Here is a 12,312-nt window from a genome sequence, read left to right on the forward strand (position 1 = left end):
GAAAATAGTCAGAAAGTGAACGTATCTCTTTTTGATGGAATATATTGTATGACTGGTTAAGAGAGAACCAGCAGAATCTCTGCCTTTCCACCTTAAGGGCATGCTATTAGCTGTGGTAATATTTAGGAATTAAGACGTGACGCAAAAATGATAACAGATCAATCATTATTTAGTTTCCATGAGGTAGTAATGAACAAATTCACAGTGGTATTCTAATCTTACTGTAGAGATGATAAAATGAGTGTCTCTAGTCTACGTATTACCATTTAAAACTACTGATCTAAGTTCTGATGTAAGAACTAAAACCAGATAGAACTGGTAAGTTGCATGCAAAGTTGACATGATTCCAATCCTATTAGCAGGAGCAATAACAAACTCAAAAACCCTTGCAAAATAAACACTCATTAAATAGAAGTTAAAATATCACAAAGTACAGATTTGCAGATGCTTGTAGTTTGATCTCATTTTGCCTCAGTGGGTGTAAAAACAAACATTCTCCCATCCCTTCAAGCTTCCTTATTTTGCAATAAATTGGTCTGTCTCTAATCTTTCTGTATACATCCACTTTTTAGTATAATTTTACACTCCACAGTATAAATAAAACCTCATTCTATGTATAGCTACCTGTGAGGAAGGCAGTTCTTCAAGCACCTTGAATGTAGAGAAGATAATGGGACAAATAATGAGGGATTTTTCACCTCATGTGTTTTTTACTCAGCTGCTTTCATTGACTGGTCATGTGGTCCACTTATATTTTAAGGTTTCTGGATCTCAGTAGTAAATAATAAACATATTGGAGTCAATATTTTTTATCTCCTAAATATTTGTTGAAACATGAAATGTATTTATACATCTCTGATTTCCTGCAAATTGAGGAGAGTTTTCTTTTACTAAAAGAATTTTTTTTTTAAATAAAAGCAAGAATATAAATAAAATTACTCAGTTCATCATAGATATTACTGGTTAATTGCATTCCTTTTTAATTATTTTCATCCTTTAGAGGATTTCTGACAAGAGTCCAGTATGTTGGAAGAGATGACAGTAACTTGCACATTGGGATATTACAAAATCATTTCATGACAGAATTAAATTACTTTAAAAGTTCTTAAAACCAACAGATGGTTCTAAATAGAAGCCGTAGGTAGCATTAAGTAACTTAGATCCATTTATTGCATGGTGAATCATAGTATTCGGAAATAAGATGTAAATCAGAGATTTAGTCAAATTCTCAAACCCAGATATTAGGAAATAAGTGCTCAGAGACTCCCAAATTCGATATTCTCAGGTCTGGTTCATGGAGTTTTGGATCTTCCAAGTTTCTGGAAAAGACACATAAAACAGAGAACAGTATATCAGCTTTCAATTTGAGATTTAGTCAATGTGCATGGTGTGAGATTTTAAATCTAAATGATTGCCTGTTGCCTGATGGTATCTCCTTTTCCTAACGTAAAGAGTTGAGGCATCATATATTATAGAACTTCTCATTGTCAGCAAATTAAAGTTTTTAATTTGTGTTTCCAGGCAGATGATACTGACCGGCTGTGTGGCATTTGCCCGACATGTTGGACCAACGCGTGTAGAAGCTGAGCTTTTACCACAGTGTTGGGAACAGGTGACAGCTTATTTTGTGCTTTACACACAATGTAAATTAGTTACAACTTCATAGATGTTGAGTTGTTCAAAGTGACTGTTCAAAGTATTTTTCCGAAAGATGTTTGGATGCTCTTTGACCTCATGATATACGCATTGTTATGGCATGGAAAAGAATTCAGAAACAGAAAATTTGAGAGGTTTCTCTGGAGGTGTAGTTACTTGCATGTCACATACCTGCATGCATTATATTGAAATGCAGATATTTGTGCGCTTTCAGCAGTGTTACCCAACCTATTGCCAAGCAGGAATGTTTATAAATTTCACACAGTCATTTCCATACCACTGGGATTCCACTGTCATTCAGATGTCATTTACTGATTTTATATTGAAGTGATGAGTCCTTGGAGCAGTGTCCACACTTCAGCCAGCTTAAATTCTTAAACAGAAAATTAAAGATCAAAGTAGTCTGAAATAAGTGCCCTGTAGATGAATGTATTGTAAGCCTGAAGCTTACATATGAATTCCAGAATCCCAGTGACCTTTTCCATAGGTATAATAAATTAATAGAATACCAAACTGAACAACCAAACTGAAAAGCTCGTTCTCTTTCATCTGAGATACAGAAGGAAACCAACATGAGTTCAGGTAAAAAAATTTTTGTTTTCCTGCAATGAAAGAAAAGGGAATTGATTGCCAAAAAGATGCTGAACAATTAAGCCATGACAAGGGTGGTAATGCTTGCTCTGATTACAGTCTTTCTGTTGTGGTATTTGTCTACTTTTTCTCCACATGCATAACTTAGCCCTTTCTGTTTTGCAATGACATTCAATCTTTAATAAACTTAATGCTTTCTGACTGTCCAATTTACATATTAAATGCATAATTTGTGTGACATTTGTGTAATTAGATGCATTACCTGTTTGACTGATGTATCTACTGATTAAAGAAAAGACCTATAGCAGTTCAGCATAAACCAGTTTGTTTTCTTAGTCCTTCTCATGAGATTTAAAGAGAGTTTAAAGGAACTAATCTCACATCTTCATTATAACATTTTCCTAATTGCTGATGCACAGGAGAAACCAGTCCAACTGTATCAGTGCCACCTATCAGGCTGCCAAGCCATATGACATCATGCTTTTACTTAATGCAGTTTACCAGGCTTTGTTTGTGGTACTGAAACCAGGTCAGCATTTTCTCTAGTAAATACCAGCTGAATCTCATTGCCACAAAACTGAGATTGTAGAAAGAACTCAAAAATACAGTATAGTTTTCTACTGTCTTTCAGTGATGTCTTAGTCATGAGAGGCTTAGTATAGTTGGACCCCAGTCAAAATCTACTTAGAGATGTAAAGGACTAGGGCATCAGAAAATATTGCATTTCTATCTATGCGTTTGAAGCTCAGAGTAATCAGGCTGGTCTTTGCCGTTTTTTTTACCTGCTCTTCACAGCTGTACATGTATGCAGGCTTACTCATCTGTGTTTAGTGTGTAGATGCTAAAAGTTTCCTATGAAATTGTAACCAAGTAATTGGCATCTAAAAATACAATACTGCTACATAAAATTAAAAAAAAAAAAAAAAAAAAAAAAAAAAGGAAAAGAACTGATAACCAATTTACCATTATGTTTACATTCTCATGGACCAATAATCTTCTCTGAATGAAAAGCTTTATAGAAATTTGAGTACTTTCTTTCCTTTTTCTTTCCACTACGTCAGTATGGCTTAGCAGTATATTGAAAACATATCACCTGTGTTTTATTGTGCAACCATCAGCTCTCTTCTCTCTCTGACCACTAAGGCTGATTTCCAAGATGTAAACTTCTTTCAAAAGCAAGGCAGAATTTTCGTATGGCCTTTCAGTGGAAAGAGGAGGCAGGCAGCATGGGAACAAGAGGTTCTTAAGAACAGGAGCTGTATTCAGGCGCATCTTGGAAACATGAGGTCTTTGTTTAGACTTGGAAACTGGACTTTGAAAGAATGCAAATACTACTTGGCTTAGTACCTGTGTCCTCTTCTGACTCTTACTGCTCAGCAGGACCTGGGCAGTTGTGCTACAATGGTTGGCTCAGATCACTAGAGGGCACTCTTGTAGTTCTTAGATGAGCATCTTTACTTCGTATACATGCTTCCCAGAATGTTCTCTTACTGTAAGCTCCCATTTACAGGACAGCTAGAGGAGGCTTGTATCTGCCTTGCCTTTATGCCTCAGTACAAGAATTTGAGGCCGCTTCTTATGCGTGTGCAGCTTCTACAGGCACAGCTAATGTTTATCTAAGAGGTGCACACGTATCCTTCTATTGTAGTTCATACTAACCACATTTTAAATGCTGGTCACTGCAAAGCAAATAACCATTATTTTTTTCTTCACTAGATCAATCACAAATACCCAGAGAGACGGCTACTGGTAGCAGAATCTTGTGGAGCACTAGCACCTTACCTTCCTGTAAGTATTCATTCTGACCCTTTATACTTCTTGTGAAACCAAGGTTAAAATCTGCTGCCATACTTGAATATCCATTAGCTTTTTAAAATAAGGTGGTTCTTATACACAGACAGGAACATTATGTTCTACTTTGTCACACATATGAAATTCAGTAAAGAGAAAGTGAATTATAACAAAGGAAGGCAGGTTGGTCTGGCTATAAAATGACCAGTATGGCTTGAGCAAATTTTCATAGTTTCAGTAAAAATGAAATAAAGGTAGTTAGGATCAATCAAGGAAATCACCACTGAAAAAATAATTGGCATGCAGTAACAGAGTTCTTTAGATACTGTGAGATGTTTAAAGTGAAGAGTACTGCTAGTCAAAAGCTGTAGCAGAGATTAGTCAGTGACAAACTGGAATCTGAAGCTTCAGAAGAAGATGAAAATAACCAAAGTTAAAAGCATGCTTCTCAAATTTAGCAATGGAGTGATTAAAGATTCTGTTTTAAGTACATCATGCCAAGTCTGGGCCTATAGTAGCTTTTTGCTGTTACTTATTTTTGATATCCATGCATCCATGTTAGTTAAAAGACTCCAGTTCTTTGCTTAGTAGAACAAAAGACTCTGATGAGGCTACTAGCACTTTATTTTCCTTGGTCTACTATTGTCACAGCTGAATGTGTGTTTTTCATTAGGAGATTCAAGGCTGTTGAAAGGGATTGTTGTTTGTAAGCACTAATAGAAATGCAAATCATTTATAAAAATTGATACAGACCAGCATATCTTGTTTCATTGGATTTAACAAGTATTTTTCTTCTTTATACACAGAAAGAAATTCGTAGTTCATTGGTACTTTCTATGCTGCAACAAATGCTAATGGAAGATAAGGCAGATCTGGTACGAGAAGCTGTGATCAAAAGCCTTGGCATCATTATGGGATATATTGATGATCCAGACAAATATCAACAGGTACAATTTGAGTTGGATTCTGTACGTATGGAATGTGTTTTGTGTTTACTTGATGAATAGGAGGGTACATTGTTTTACACGTGTGCATTAAAAGCTTCGTGTTGATGGTTTTGTATTGATGTTGCTTTTTATTGTGTCACTAAGGCTGAAAAGAGAGCATGTGCTTTCAAATATCATTAGAATCTCAGATGTGAACTGCACAAAGAAGTTTCTTTAATAATTTGTAATTCAAGAGTATTCCACTTCATTGCCCACCTAAGTCTATTAGCCAGTTTGTTGTCACCGCTTGCCGACAGATTAATCTACTCCAATAAAGCTTGCTTGTAGTTCTTCTTAATGTTGGCCAGTAGTATTTCAGGTTCATGAAAGTGAAGAATTTACCTTCCTCTCCTTAAGTTTTTGAAAGTGGAACAATGAAAACATGTTTGTATAAATGCTGATAACTGCTAGCGGGATCATTGGACTGTTAAACTTTATGGATAAGGTAGGAATACATGTTGAGAGGCCTCCATGTACTATTTTGGTTTACTTTTTATTAGTGTAAAAGTCTAGTCTGTGTATGCTTTGCACAGTAATCCTTAGAATAAATTGTAGGAAAAGTAGTTAATTTTCTTGTTATTTCTTCCAGGGCTTTGAACTGCTGCTTTCAGCTTTAGGAGACCCTTCAGAACGTGTAGTTAGTGCAACACATCAAGTATTTCTACCTGCTTATGCTGCCTGGACAACAGAACTGGGGAACTTACAGTTCCATCTTATACCTACGCTGCTTAGTAAAATTGAAAAACTGCTCAGGGTATGTCTTTACTATTTCTACATTGAAGACTTCTCTTTGTAGCTTTATTATGTATGAGTTCTATGAGGGGGAAATTTTCTGGAGATTTTTCTTAACTTTGATTTAATAGAGGAAGAAAACCAAAAAAAAAAATAAAATCAGATTCTTCTCCAATAGTATATTGCTTTATAGCCAATTAATGTACAGTTCAGAAAGCATTTTCTTGAGCTTGTGACCAGATGGTGCCTGTTAGTCTGAGTGCATTTGTCCTGTATTTAAATTGTGTCACATTGTGTCACATAGTGTCACTTTTAATAAAGTGCAGCCTTTATTGCACGTAAGAAAAGGTGTAGTTGAATGGTTTAATTACATGATATGCAGTTTGCATCAATTTTGCTGCACACATTTATTTTGGTAGATATCAGGAGAGTTCTGGAAAGTAGGGTAACTCTTACGTTATAACCAAGATGCTTATTTTCACAATACGTTTGACTCGTTCAGTTTTCAGATGAACTGATCCTTGAGACCAAGGAATCCTGTTTTCAAGATGTGCCTAAATTTGCTCTTTCTGAGCATCAGTGTGTTCAGTAATGTGAATCACTCAATGCCAATGATTATATTGCTGGCTTCTCTTGAGAAGTGACTCAAGAATGACAAGAGTGTTTGGATTGTAACGCCAGGCACTGTAGTGGTCAGGATAAAGGACCATGTAATGAGTGTTTCTGGGGAGTTCATCACAAATGTCTTCAAACTGAAAATTTTAACTGAATGTCCTGTTTGTTTCAGGAAGGAGAACACGGTTTGGATGAACATAAGCTCCACATGTATCTATCTGCTTTGCAGTCACTGATTCCATCATTATTTGCATTGGTGCTACAGAATGCACCTTTCTCAAGCAAGGCTAAACTTCAGGGAGAAGTACCACAAATAGAAGGTACATCAGTTTCTGTTAAGTGGAATTTTTGGAAACACGGGTATAATTCAGTTACAAATCAGTATTAAATGCAAAGGAAGAATTCAAGGAATTGTTCACGTGTACCTGGAGCTCAAATATACCTCGGATTACTAGATAAACATAAGTTGCAGGATTCGTATATAAGCTTTATATATTTTTTTTTAAACACATCTATAAAATAATAATTTCAGTTCCTGACCTCAGGCATATTTTTCTAATGCGCCTTTTTTATATAATATTTTCAGATGTAGCAAAAACAGAGAACCTCAGGAAACCTCTGTCATGTTATGAATTTCCTTCAGTGTGACTGAGTTGATGGAGAGAATATATATTTTTTTTAAGCTAGTTTCCAACATAGGAACATTTGTCATGACTTTTTTCTTTCTTCTGTTTTTTTCCTTTTTGGGAAAAAGTCTTTCTACTTCCCTTCTTCATCTCCTCTCCAATTTCATTGCTATGAAAGAAAGAAGTCTTAAAAAAATTCTTGTCATACACGGAACTAGTTACAGACATCAGGTAATTTACGCTGAGGAAATATGGAAGTCATAAATATTTACCAAATGACTGCCAGTACTACAAAGGAAAACCAGATTGTATCTTTTAGGATTTTTTTGACTGAGATTTCTGTATTCATTTAGCAGCATTCTATACAGTCCATTATAGGCAAAATGTCTTCTGTGCCCAGTGGCTTATATTATGAGAGTCTTTCAATGAAGCACTTTGTTGTCCTGATAGACTATATAAATTGTGGAGGGAAAAATAAATGCTTACCTTATGATTTCCCCTGGAAATTTTTTCATATTGGTCTCTCTTAGCAAATCCTTAAATATTGCTTCCTTATTCCATTCTCTTCTATGCCTGAGTCACTTCAGTAATGACAAAATAGATGTGAATGAAATAAAATAATGTTTTTCTTCATTTCATCTCTCAGTATTTCTCTCTACTTCACAAAAGAAACTTTTGAGAAAACAAAGCAGTCCTTCATTAGACTTCTGAAGATTTGTGAAGAACTGTGTTCTACAAATGAACAGTAATAACTCCAGAAGGCTGTCTTTAGAATTAGGGATTTACTGCAATTTTTTTTTTTATTATTTGTAAGAAGTGGAAAAAATACATTCTGGTGCAGGAGCTTCGCCATCTGTTATGCATCTATGTAATTATCTTGGCAAACAGAATGATCTCTAAGTGAAGTTAAATGCTTAAATCAGCACTCCAAGCCTCTTTAACATTTTCTTTCATTACGAATACTTTTTAAAGATTTTGTTGGTAATACCTGCTACATGCTGGTAATATTTCTGTATATCAAGAGTTAAAGAATGTTTAACAACTGTACATTTAAAAGGAAATTTAGAAAGGAGCAAGCTGTGTTATGTGCTTGAATGTAAAAATGTTAGACATGCCGCAGTGAAGCTCTTTCAGCTGACCTGAGTCATTTGAAGATGAGCACTTTTTCCCTGGATTGCTAGTGTTTAAATAAGGAATTCAAAAATGTCAGCCTTCGGTGTAGTCTGACAGTTGCTTCCTCAACACAAGTGGAGGAAACAAACCTCCTATACTTCCCATGTTTGCACTAACACAGTAGCACTGTTGGAACTGCAAGCTTGTCTTGAATTCCACAGTAGGAAAGATTACATATTTGCCACTTAACGTCTTTGCTGAATAATTTTCAGTATGCTTTGCATAAACTGAATGTAATAAAAGAAACATTGGTGTAGCAGACTTTTGACCCTAGGATATTTTTATGGTCTAGAATTTTTTGAGTTCTTTCTTTTTCTTTGTAGATTTTTCTCTTCTCTTGATCCAAATAATTGAGGAGATAGTGCAAAGTGTAGCAGAAGTCAGGAGACTTTGTCTTGTACTCAATCAACCATAAATCTACAGCGTGATCTCTGGGATCATCCACGATCTCTGCATTTTCTCTTTCTAAAAATGAGGATTATGGAGACTCTTTGGAGTTGGATTTAACTCATGGATTTTTAAAAGGCAATTTGATAACCTTACACAGAATTTACCGAAGAATTTCAGACTTTACTGACATGATTTCCAAGCCATCTTTATCTTGTTTTGTTCATGATTGCTTATTCTCTGCTGTCACAGTCACTAGATTTCCCCGACCTGCATCGCCTCTTCAGGATGTGGCTATCATCGTCGGAAGCCGTGAACAATTGGCAGTATTGTTGCAACTTTACAACCATCAGCTAGAACATGAGGGGACCACAGGCTGGGAGACTTTGCTATGGGTAGTCAATCAACTGTGAGTTAATTTGTACCTTACAGTTCCTAAAAGTTGTCAAAACTAATAGTTCTTAATAAATTGTTATGGTTAGAAATGTTTGAACTTCACGGTTTTTAGGTATGATTGTGTTTAAGAATTACTCAATTTTAAAGAGAAGATGATTGGATTTTTTTTATAGTTTTTCTTAAATATCACTCTGAATTGACTTCATTGATTTTATTCAGAAGATACTGTTTACCTAATGGATGCATAGACAACTGCTCACTCCAGAAATTTTTTTCAGCTTTGCCCTACTGTAGTCAATTCTGTGTTGAAGGGAAGTGTCTTGTATTCTGATTATTTCCGTAGATATGCTGTTCCTCAGTAACAGATGTTTGAAAATGTATATCAGGCTTTCCTTGAATTTAAACCTTGCTTTCTTCAAGGTTTAGGAATTGTACAGAACAGTTAGATAATTTTACTAGTACTTTATATGTATACTTATTAGCATATACAGTAAATCTGTATTAATTTAACTGGAGAGAAACAAAAGATCAGGATAGTGTCTGATATCCTTCTCTTTTTTCCCTATTTGCAGGTTACCACAGCTTATAGAAATAGTTGGCAAAATCAACGTAGCATCAACTGCCTGTGTCCATGAGTTCTCCAGATTTTTCTGGCGACTTTGTAGGACATTTGGGAAAATTTTTACAAACACTAAGGTAAGGTGGTACCTTAAATGTTATGCCAACATTGTACACTGATAATAAGAATATATTACTGAAATTTTATGGTTGGAGTACTCATGTTTTGTGTGACATCTGTATTTATGTGCCATACTGATACTTTTCCTTAAGTACTGCAAAACCTGATGTTTTTAAACCTTAATATGCATCTTTTTGTTGATAAAAATGAGAGATCATTCTCATCCTAGTGATTTCATAGTTTTCTTCCTTCAGAACATTGTGTCCATTGTTTGTACTCCACTGTGTACTTCATTGCTAATTTTAAAATGAATATTCCCTGCTAAAAATATTTTCACGGCTTATACCTAAATATTTTTATCAAGGATGTATGTCACCTATTTCTCAATAAGTTCATTTTTGAATATTCATTGAGAATATTTTGAAGAGAAATGCTAACACACTGCAATATTATCAAAAGATAAAATTAAACATTCAGCATTCTGTGTTACTGCACGCTGCTTCGGCGGAGACTAAAACCTCTCTCTGATCTTTGAAAATCCCATCTGTAATTTATTTTTACAATTCTTGCTTCAGTAAAAATTACTACAACTGTGTTTTGGAAGACAGCACTCGTTAACAGAGACATGAAGCAAACTCAATATATTACTGATTGTTTTTTACGTATAGTATGGTAGAATCATAAAGCCCAACTAAGCAAACTGACAAAAGGCTTCCACTCTTAGCAGCAGGAGTGCTGAATGCTGTTATCACAGTGACCACTACTGGGTGGGCACTCATTAGAAATTTTTGTTCTCTGTCATACTTGGAATTTTGGTAGATCAGCTGCTCTTCTTAAAGATTCTATTTTTTTCTTTCTGTATCTTCAAAATGTTCTTCTGTCTTAATTTTTGGCAACTTTGATACTAGCAATAAACTTTCTCATGTGGGTTTCATAATCCTTTATGTAGGTAAAGCCACAGTTCCAGGAAATACTAAGACTATCTGAGGAAAACATAGGTGAGTGATATTCTATTCTCATGAATAAAATTGATCTTAATAGCAGCTGGTAAAAATGTTATTGTCCTGTTCAAATAACATTTTCAGTCCACAGTTCTCAAATTTGTCATTTTTCTTTAATCATAATCTGAATGGAACACTGTGAAGCTGTGCACTGTATATGTGTTTAAATTAAAAATAAAATCTTTAATCCAGATATTAGTTAAGCATTATTTTAGCATGTGTATGTATGCCCATGTATATACATTCTTTACATAAATGTAAATATATGCATACTTTATATATGTATATATGCAAAATAAATTCTGTAATGTGTTTCATTAGATTCCACAGCAGGTAACGGAGTGCTTACAAAAGCTACAGTTCCCATCTATGCAACAGGGGTCCTTACGTGTTATATTCAGGTAGGTTTGTTTTTGTTTCTTTCTTAGATTTTACATATTATTCTATCAAAACAAACAAACAATAAACATCCACACCACCTTAAGGTTCTCTTTGTAAATTTCTAGTGCTCTCATGCATTGAGGATAAATAAATAAACAGCCCTAAGTCTATTTAAAATCTAAGTTTCCTAAGTACTGCATTCACTACAACATTTCGCTGACGGACATCAGTGTTAAAGGATACTAAATTCAGTAGATCTTAAGATGACATCAGGCATTGGCAGCATTGCTAACTCTTAGATGTTGACAGCTGCCCTGTGCCTTTATCCAAAATATTAGTTATGTTCAATAAATGGGCTCTTTGCCATTTAGCTGTGGCCCTTGCAAGCCATAATTTTGCAACAGGCTCTCAAAAATAAATAAGCAGATAAATTGCTACTTGGGGCACAGTTGGAGTCTTAAAATTTTAGTGCTATTTAGGTCTAAAATAAACACCCCATAAATAACACTACCTAGCCCTCCAGTAACCAGCAGTTATGAACAGATGTATACATGACTTACAAGGAAAACTAAACCTTTCATCCTCTCACAGATGGACTTGCATTCCTTGCAGTGGACTGTAAGCAATCACTAACTATCGAGAGCCATGAAAGTGGGTTTCAGTAAACATCTTTGGGGAATTTTGTGCATATAAGTGTGTATTCAGCTGATAAAATATAGGAATAGTCTTGTTTCCTTTAAACGTTCTAAACGTTTAAACGTTTCTAAAAGCATATTTTGGAAATTCTAAGAAAATTAAGTGCTAAATCTAATCTGCTCTCTCTCAGTTTGTCTTTTTCATAGCTGAACGTTGTCAAACCATAACAATTCTACTACGTTTGAAATTGTATTTCTTTTAGGAAGAGGACCGCAAGCTGTTAGTTGGATTCTTGGAAGATGTCATGACCATGCTATCGCTGTCCCACGCTCCTCTTGATAGCCTGAAAGCTTCCTTTGTGGAACTGGGGTAAAGAACCTTTGAGCTGATTAAATCTGAATACATTAGAAGCTTTTATTAAAACACGGTAATGTGGCTGTAATTTTGTTAACTGTGCTGCCTCAGGGGAAAAATGAGTAGGCTTATGTTTTTCCTCAGTGATAATCTCCCAAATGAATAACGCAGTGTTTAAAAACCAAAACTTTCAAGCGTAAAAAAAGAAAACCAAGAAACACTCACACATGGGAGTAAAAATAAATACAAAAAAAAAAAAATCCTCACTAAGGAGAAAAGTAGAAATTGATTTACTATCTCCCATATTC

The 12,312-nt window shown here is 35.0% G+C and overlaps 1 protein-coding gene across 5 annotated transcripts in view; it reads left to right on the forward strand.

Moving 5' to 3' along the window:
• The window catches only part of RELCH (RAB11 binding and LisH domain, coiled-coil and HEAT repeat containing), a 71,813-nt gene that overhangs the window by 43,430 nt on the left and 16,071 nt on the right, over window positions 1-12,312 (forward strand). For all 5 annotated transcript variants that reach the window (XM_052697933.1, XM_052697935.1, XM_052697936.1 and 2 more), the window contains 10 exons: window positions 1,522-1,612; window positions 3,964-4,035; window positions 4,845-4,985; window positions 5,614-5,778; window positions 6,544-6,691; window positions 8,810-8,966; window positions 9,526-9,649; window positions 10,582-10,630; window positions 10,955-11,034; window positions 11,913-12,019. In XM_052697933.1, the coding sequence (XP_052553893.1) occupies window positions 1,522-1,612; window positions 3,964-4,035; window positions 4,845-4,985; window positions 5,614-5,778; window positions 6,544-6,691; window positions 8,810-8,966; window positions 9,526-9,649; window positions 10,582-10,630; window positions 10,955-11,034; window positions 11,913-12,019 (1,134 nt within the window). The remainder of the gene's footprint in view (window positions 1-1,521; window positions 1,613-3,963; window positions 4,036-4,844; window positions 4,986-5,613; window positions 5,779-6,543; window positions 6,692-8,809; window positions 8,967-9,525; window positions 9,650-10,581; window positions 10,631-10,954; window positions 11,035-11,912; window positions 12,020-12,312) is intronic.

The sequence above is a fragment of the Tympanuchus pallidicinctus genome, unplaced genomic scaffold (assembly GCF_026119805.1).
Source record: "Tympanuchus pallidicinctus isolate F22 unplaced genomic scaffold, pur_lepc_1.0 scaffold31, whole genome shotgun sequence".
Taxonomy (NCBI): Eukaryota; Metazoa; Chordata; class Aves; order Galliformes; family Phasianidae; genus Tympanuchus; species Tympanuchus pallidicinctus.